Here is an 8,769-nt window from a genome sequence, read left to right as displayed (position 1 = left end):
TCAATTGGGACCCATTGCCTCTCTACCAGTATTCTTACAGTAAACTTGCCACAAACCGAGTTAGTAAATGCACTGGCCTACTCCGTAGTAAAGGCCAAGAGGGTGACATGGGCGGTGACGACATAGGTCCAACCATGTGATACTATAAAAGGGAGACCAAACCTTCTGTGTTTTGAACCACAACCAAAAACCAAAACAAAGATGTCTTCTCCTAAATGCTTGCTGGTGTTGCTCCTTCTCGGAGTTGCAGTGATTCTCTCCACAACCCCTTCATCACTTGCTGATGACCGCCATGAACCTCCTAAACGTAAAGGTGAGAAACCACGCCCAAAACACAAGCCACCACATGGTCACTTTCTAAGTGAAAATGTAGAGGACTTTCATGGACCTCCAAAGGGTAAGGGAGAGAAACCACCACCTAAGCACAAACCCCCGCATGGACACCTTTTAATTGAGGATGAAGAGGATTCTTTTAAACATCATAAGGGAAAGGGAGAAAAGTTTCCACCTCATCACAAACCACCACATAAGCCTCCAACGGAATATAGACGACTTTTGCCAGCTGAGGAGGTCGTAGAGGAGGACCATAATGCTAAGGGATTTAAGCCACCACCAAAACATAAGCCACCGCACGGACATCTTTTGGCTGAGGAAGAAAGATGTAGTCGAGGATTCACACAAGGGAAAGGGAAAGGGAGAGAAGCCACCACCAAAACATAAGCCACCTCACGGACATCTTTTAGCTGAAGAAGAAGTAGTCGAGGACTTACACAAGGGAAAGGGAAAGGAAGAGAAGTCACCACCAAAACATAAGCCACCGCACGTACATCTTTTGGCTGAGGAAGAAGTAGTCGAGGACTCACACAAGGGAAAGGGAGAAAAGCCACCGCCAAAGCACAAGCCACCACACGGACATCTTTTTAGTTGAGGAAGAAATAATCGAGGACTCACACAAGGGAAAGGGTGAAAAGTTTCCGCCAAAACACAAGCCGCCCCACAAGCGTCCACCAGCCAACTGATTATCTAGCTAGCTAGCTATTAGATAAATCATTATGAATAACAGAAGTTTAGTCTTCTGGTTGTGTTCATTGTTTGCGCGGTTTATATCTGAGTGTTTTGCATGAAGTACTATATGAATATTGGCATCTAGTTTGCTGTTCTTCTATGTAGATTTCTGTTACATATCCATATGCAGTGTTATCTTCGTACTTGGTCTTTCATAATTTGATTTTATCTTGTTAGACAAAACGCCACTTTAAATAGTGATGAAGAATGAATATAATTAAAAAAAAAAAGAACGAAAATAACATTTTAATTTAATTTTCTAAAAAAAAATATAATTTGATGGTTGATGCCAAAACTGTTCTTATAGACTATAGTGAGGTTTTTTTTTTTCACATGTTAAATATTTATATTTTACTTTTTATTAGAAAGAATTTCTATTTTTTTTATATATCAAAAAAATTTTATTAAAATCAGAGGAGTAATATATTTTTTTAATACACTATAACTTATACATCACATGTTAAGTAAAAGGAATTGATAAAAATATACAAAAATTTTTTGCCTAGACCTAATTTATCATAAGTACAAGATATAAATATATGATACCTATATATTTAATAAGTGGATTCCATCGTATATCTTGTATCTTAAATTTATGATAGATCGAATTTAAATAAAAAAAATCTAAATTACAAAAAGAAAGAAAAAACAACCAAAGATGCTAGAAATAAACAAGAAGAAGTTGCAAGAGAGACGCAAGCCAAACAAAGGGAATCAACAAAAGATGATGTCAATTTGTAAACCTAATCTTTTATGTCAAACATATTTCGCTAGTACCTAATTCAACTGAATCTTAATAGGACAAATTTAATTAGTACATAATTGAATTTGAAATAAGTTTGAATTTGAAAAATAATATCATGATGAGTTTAGATTTTATATATTAGGTATCCGTTACTCGAACTCATTTATATAGAATTGCCATCCTTATCATTAATGATGATAATCATCATCCCTAACCAAAAATTGATATTTTTTTTCCTCCTATGTTAATTTTTTTTTTCTATTTTCTTTCTATGTCATTTTTTTCTAATAATTATTTTTTAATATAATTTTATTTATTCAAATAATAATAATAATAATAATAATAATAATAATAATAATTTTTCCGTTCAATTTTCTTTCCATGAAAACTTAAAAAATAAACAAATCAATTTCTTTCCTTTCCGGTGATATTCATCCAAATCCAACAAATTGATTATCAATTACAAGTTGTTTTATATATCCTTCCTTCATATCTGTACTCATGAGCAAATGCATGCACATAGAAAATACTATCTCATTTGTAATACTAGTTTTTAATCGAGAAGTTTAAAGAAGTTTTTTTTTTTTTTTAACTCCTTTAATAGGAAAAATAGCAAATTCAATCTTTTTCTCCATCTTTATAAAAATAAAAAAATAAAAATAAATCTCTTTCCCAATCTAAATCATGCTAAATTAATTTAATTTGAAAAGATATTTTTATTTTAGCCATTTAATTATTTAATTTAAACTTTAGATTAATGATACTTAAGGAATGATTAGTTGGTATTTTTGAGTTCTTCAATTGTGATTTGTTGTTGGCAAACTAGTTTAGAGCAGGAGCTAGCCACCCTACTTTAAAGAGTACCAATGACCCTTCCTACTTCTTAGACACCTTTTTGCTTACGTGTACTCTGTAAGACTTTCAAATTTCAGTAACATATATTTATTTCTTCTTCAAAAACAATTACAATAACTAAGTATGTTGAATTTTTTTTTTTTCATAAGCATTTATTTGATAGAATTTACTCACTGTTATACTAAAAATAGATACATTTACCTTTATAAATTATATTATTCTCATCTCTTCATTCTATTCACCTCTTTTCACTTTTTCTCTTTTTTTCTTTTTGCTTTTTTTTTATTAAAATTTAATTTTTTTATCGATATCATATAAAAATGATAAATTAATTCAATATAATAAATAATTATCATTGTATTAATTATTGTTCAAATTTTTTAATCTATGTGTAAATTTCATTTCTCTTCTTTTCCCTCTCTTCATTTTTTTCAACATTTCTTTTCTTCTCCTTCCTTTTTTTTTTTTTTTTCCTTTGAACTCCTCTTAGTGTGGCCACCGGTAAGTGTTTTCACTAGTGGCAATTCTCCTCTTCTTTTTCTACTTTTTTTTTTAATAACTTTTAGATCTGTATAAATTTGAAACAAATTTTGAATCTCATTGCAAATTTATCATTATTAATAGATTTCGAGTAAATAAATTCTCTTTTTTTTTTTGGACAAATATTGATTGTATGGCTTATTATGGTTTTCTTGTTTATTGGATTAATTATATGTTTTTATTAATTGATTATTTCATTTTTTTGAAAAAAAAAAAGTGTTGTACGAAGTGCAGATCAATCATTTCATCAATGAAAAATCTAATTTTAAAGATTATCTGATAGGCATATAAAAGGACAATAAAGTTGAAGAATAGAGTGTGCAATCCACCTATTGGCCAACCTACATATTTCGTTAACAATATCGAATCTTTGGATTCTTTATATTATTTTTTTATAATTAATTAATTTTATTTATATAGAAATATAATATATTAATTGATGATAATTTTAGAATGAATATATATATATATATATATATATATATATATATATATATATATCCCAATCCTAATTTTAAATTTAATTTAGTACAGATCATTAGCTAAATAGGACAAGTCCAATATGGACTCAAATATCCCAATTCAGTGTTCACCAAATTAAACATGAACCAAATCCTTTTTTTTCTTAATTTATTTCTTCCTAATTTACATTCTATCCAAAACTTCCTATTTTAATTAACTCAATTCCCAACTGGTTATAACTTTTTAATCTCAATTGGATTTAAAAAGCTAACAATTGATACCATTTGTCAAGAATTTGGAGAGCTCAAATCACTTGAGAAAAATCCTCCTTATAAAATAATATATTCATGAGTTTGAAGCCACATTCAATTCAAAATCTTAAGATAATATGTATATTAATTTATGGGCATTTCTCACTTATGTGTCTCTCATTTATCTTTTATTTTTTTTATATAAAAATAATATATATATATATATATATATATATATATATATTGAGAATAATAAAAAATACTTTTGCCTTAAATATTGCATGGTTGACTTATGTCGTCACCACCGATGTATAGTACCCACCACATTTTCTGCTTTGGCTTATGGAACTTTTAAGGTTAGGGAGAGACGTAATGGGTCTGAATTGATCACAAAATTAGAACTTGGGGTAGGATATCCTTCCATCAATAATTGCCTTTTTCTCTTTATTCCCTTTTGATTCCCTGTAGATAGGGGTGTAAACGAATCGAACGGAGTCAAACTTTAGCTTGTTCAGACTTGATTTGTTAATATTGGTCCAGGTTCGAGCTCGAGCTCGGTTTAAGCTTTAATATCAAGACTTGAGTTTAGCTCGTTTGAAATATTTTAAATTCAAGCTCGGCTCGTTTCAAGTTTGTCTATTATATTAAAGAGTCAAATTCAAGCTCAACTCGTGTTAAGCTTGATAAACTCATTAAAATGAACTCGAACGCAAGCTTGATAAGGTCAAGCTCGATCTCAAATTCGATAAGTTTGAGCTTGAGTTTGAGTTCAATAAGCTCGAGCTCGACTGTTTTTATATCTATTTTAACTCACAATTATTTTCATAATACATTATTACATGAGTCCACAATCATAATAATAGAAAATAAAAAAAATAGTTTAAAACACATTACAAGTTATTTTAAAATAACACAAATCACAACATCATCATAACTCAAATAAAATTAATTATTCTTTATTCTTTCAATTCAAAATTACATAGATTAAAATCAAAACTATGTAGTTTTAAAATTACATTATAAATTTTATGTAATTATATTTAAATTATTATTTTATTTTTCTAATGTTATTTTAATAAAATATATTACTTTTTACATTATTAATTAATTCATACTGATCATAAATTTTATTAATTTTTCATACAAATATATTATAATTTGAGCTTTTTAGTATTTTTATATTTAATTTATTTAAATAAGTTTAAAAAGATTACATATATTAGATTATATAATTTATCAAATTATATTTGGTGCTTTATACCTTTTACCAATACTTTATTTAAGGTATGAATAAATTAATTTGTATGAAATAAGTAGACAATTAATATTAAGTAAGCACATATCTAAGTTATATATATGGAAGATGGACTAGTGCTAAACTTAAATTTTAATCTTTTAAAGGTTTATAATTTAAAGAGAGAGACACTATAAAAACAGATACCAAGAAAGGGATATTATAGAGATTAATAATATATAGATATATTAGTTAGTGTTAATAGAAAAAAAAAAATAAGTGAGAGACTATAAAAAAAGAGAAAATAATAATAATGATTAGATAGATTAGTATTACAATTGGAGTTTTATATTTTAAAAGTTCAAAATATGGAGAAAAAAAGGAAGAGAGAGAGAGAGAGAGAGATGAATTCACGTTTTAAGTCATATGACCACCACAAAAACTATGTAATTAAATTTTGATTTATTTGATATTTTAATACAGATAAAATAGTTCAAAATAATTTTTATATATTATTATATAATATTTTAAAGTAATTTCTCATATAAAAATTAACTTCATTTTTATAAAAACTATATTTAAAATACAAATAATTATATTTTATAAATGCACTTTTTATTTTGATTATATCATAATTTTATATAATAATATAATATTTAATAACACATTATTTTATTATATTGGGACCATATATTTCATATTCTAATTTTATTTTTATACAAATGAACTTTATTTAAAAAAATAAATTACAAATAATTATATTTATATATTGACTATATTATAATTTTAGAAAATATATTTTTCATATATTATTTTAAAAAAATCATAAATAAAATAAATACATTTACAACATTATAAATTACAATTATTAATATAAATATTTTTATAAACGAGCTAGTTCACGACTTTATGAACGAGCCTATTTACGAACTTATTTATGAGTTAGTTCATGAGTCTGTTCAACGAGTCAAATCGCAAGCTTATTCAACAAGTCAGATTGCAAGCATGTAAATGAGCCAAACTCAAACTCGAACTCGAACCAAATACTACTAAGTTTAAGTTCAGCTCATTTATTACCTAAAATTCAAGCTTGAGCTAGACTCGTTTAGAAAATGAGCCAAACCGAGTCGAACTTTTATCAAGCAGAGTCTCGAGTAGCTCATGAGCTACTTGATTCATTTACACTCCTAAATGTAGAATAGCAATTTAATTAAAAAGATATTATTCAATGCACTTACTATATATACATCTTCAGTCATAATTATATAAAATTTTATTTTACTTTATTTTACCTACTCTATGAGGAACTCATATTTTTATAAGTGAAGGAAGAGTGTATATTATAATTTGTCTGAGTTAAATACAGATTCCAGCACAATTAGACTTTTTCTCATTAGCAATGGACATGGAGAAATGTTTTAGTTTATTATTATTATTCATTTGATTGGATTTTGACTGAGGTAAGATTTTGTAAGTTTCTAATCCTGGATTTCATCAAGATAGAGTTAAAACTCATCCCTGAAAAAATAATAGTATAAATAAATTTGAAAGATCAGTTGTGATAATACATTGTAAATTGAATTTATTGGTGAAAGTCCTAAAGTTAATGAATTTTATAACCACGGGATTCAAAGAAAACATTAAAATTAAAATTTTAATTTATGGTGTCAACAAATCAAATTTTCTAAAAAAGGTAGAAAATAGTACTCTTACTATGGACGAAAGAAACTTTAGCTAGGTTAAGACTAAAAGGTAATGGCTATAGTCCCAATATTAATTCGTAACCTTGAGAAGATCTGTGCTGGGGAGAGAGCAATTATTCTAAGTTTTCGACTCTATTGGGACCCATTGCCTCTCTCCCAGTATCCCCATCGTAAATTTGACATAAGTATTAGAAAGGTAGCCATTAGCTGCCACTTATTTTACATTTATTTAGGGCATTTGTTTAGGAATTTTTGTGTGCTTATTTGTTCTTACCTTTTGTTGTATGATTCTGATACAATTTTAGTAGTTTAGCTTGATTAAGAACCTATTTGTTAGCTTCTATTTTTTATATATATCTTTGATTTCTGGGGCAATAAAGATCAGAAGTCTTATTCCAAAATTTCTTAGTTCTTTTACATGGTATCAGAGCCATGGCTGATGAAAAGAAAAATGAGAGTTCTGGATTAGGGAAGAAAACTTCTAGTTCTTACACACTGAATTCGAATGACAACCCAGGTAACTTGATTACCCAAGTTCAGTTGAAGGGCGAGAATTACGAAGAATGGGCGCGAGCTATGCGGACTGCATTGCGGGCCAAAAAGAAATATAGTTTTATTGATGGATCTGTTAAGCAACCAGCAGATGACTCACTGGAACTCGAAGATTGGTGGACGGTTAACTCTATGCTGGTTTCTTGGGTGTTTAATACCATTAAACCGACGCTTCACTCAACCATCTCTCACATGGAGAATGTAAAGGATCTATGGGAGGATATTAAACAGAGGTTCTCGATTGGGAATAGTCCACGAATGCAGCAACTGAGATCGGATCTGGCGAATTGTAGGTAGGAAGGTCAATCGATCGTGTCCTATTTTGGAAGACTCAAAATGTTATGAGATGAAATAAACAACTATGATCAGATACCAGTGTGTATCTGTGCAGGCTGCAGATGCAATCTTACCATTGAATTGGAAAGAAAGCGTGAAGAAGAGAGAGTTCATCAGTTTTTGATGGGCTTGGATGAAGAATGATATGAAACAGTGCGCTCTAATATTTTGAGCACTGAACCCTTGCCCAATTTGAATCGTGCCTATGCTTTGGTTGTTCAGCAAGAGCGGGTGCGAACTATGACACGAACCAAGGAAGAAAAAGGCAATCCTATGAGTTTTGCAATTCGAGCAGGAGGTCGAAATTCAGGGGGGGATAAAGACAAATCCTCAATTTATTCTAATTGCAACTGAGAGGGACATAATGCTGAAAGTTGTTTCCAGCTGATAGGTTATCCAGAATGGTGGGGTAATAGACCACGTGGAGCTTCTGCTAGACGAGGAGGTGGTCGAAAGCGTGGCAATGGAGCAGGACGTAGCAAGGGAGGAGTTGCTCGTGCCAACGCTACACAAGCAACTGGAGTTGATGGTGGGCATGGAATTGTGACAGATTCAGATCAAAAGGGTCTTAGTGGATTAAATGAAGAGCAGTGGGCTGCTTTGCTGGGCATGTTGAATTCTTGTCAGAATGGTGGCAATGAGAGGCTGACAGGTACATAAAGGATATTTCCTTGGATTATTGACATAGAAGCTTCCCATCATATGACAAGAACATTGGCATTTTTGAGTGAATTGCGTGACATTATGCCATGCTCAGTCGGGTTATCTAATGGAGAAAAGACCTTGGCGGTGAAAAAAGGAACTGTGTTGCTTGGAGGAGACTTGAAATTGCAACGAGTCCTTTATGTGCCAAATTTGAATTGCAATCTGATCTCTGTATCACAACTACTTAATGATTCAAATTTGGTTATTCAACTCATTAACAAAATTTGTGCTATACAGGACCTAAATTCGAGGAACCTGATTGGAGCGGGTGAGCAACGCGAGGGGCTGTACTTTCTCAAGGAAGTGACATCGGTACATACT

General features: G+C 29.9%; 1 protein-coding gene across 1 annotated transcript; it reads left to right on the top strand.

Moving 5' to 3' along the window:
- Positions 1–201: 201 nt before the first annotated feature.
- Positions 202–720, top strand: LOC110645722 (early nodulin-75-like). Its single transcript, XM_021798963.1, has one exon. The coding sequence runs from the start codon at positions 202–204 to the stop codon at positions 718–720; it is 519 nt and encodes a 172-aa protein (XP_021654655.1).
- Positions 721–8,769: the final 8,049 nt, after the last annotated feature.

The sequence above is a fragment of the Hevea brasiliensis genome, chromosome 4, assembly GCF_030052815.1.
Source record: "Hevea brasiliensis isolate MT/VB/25A 57/8 chromosome 4, ASM3005281v1, whole genome shotgun sequence".
NCBI lineage: Eukaryota > Viridiplantae > Streptophyta > Magnoliopsida > Malpighiales > Euphorbiaceae > Hevea > Hevea brasiliensis.
This window is presented reverse-complemented; position numbering and strand designations above follow the sequence as displayed.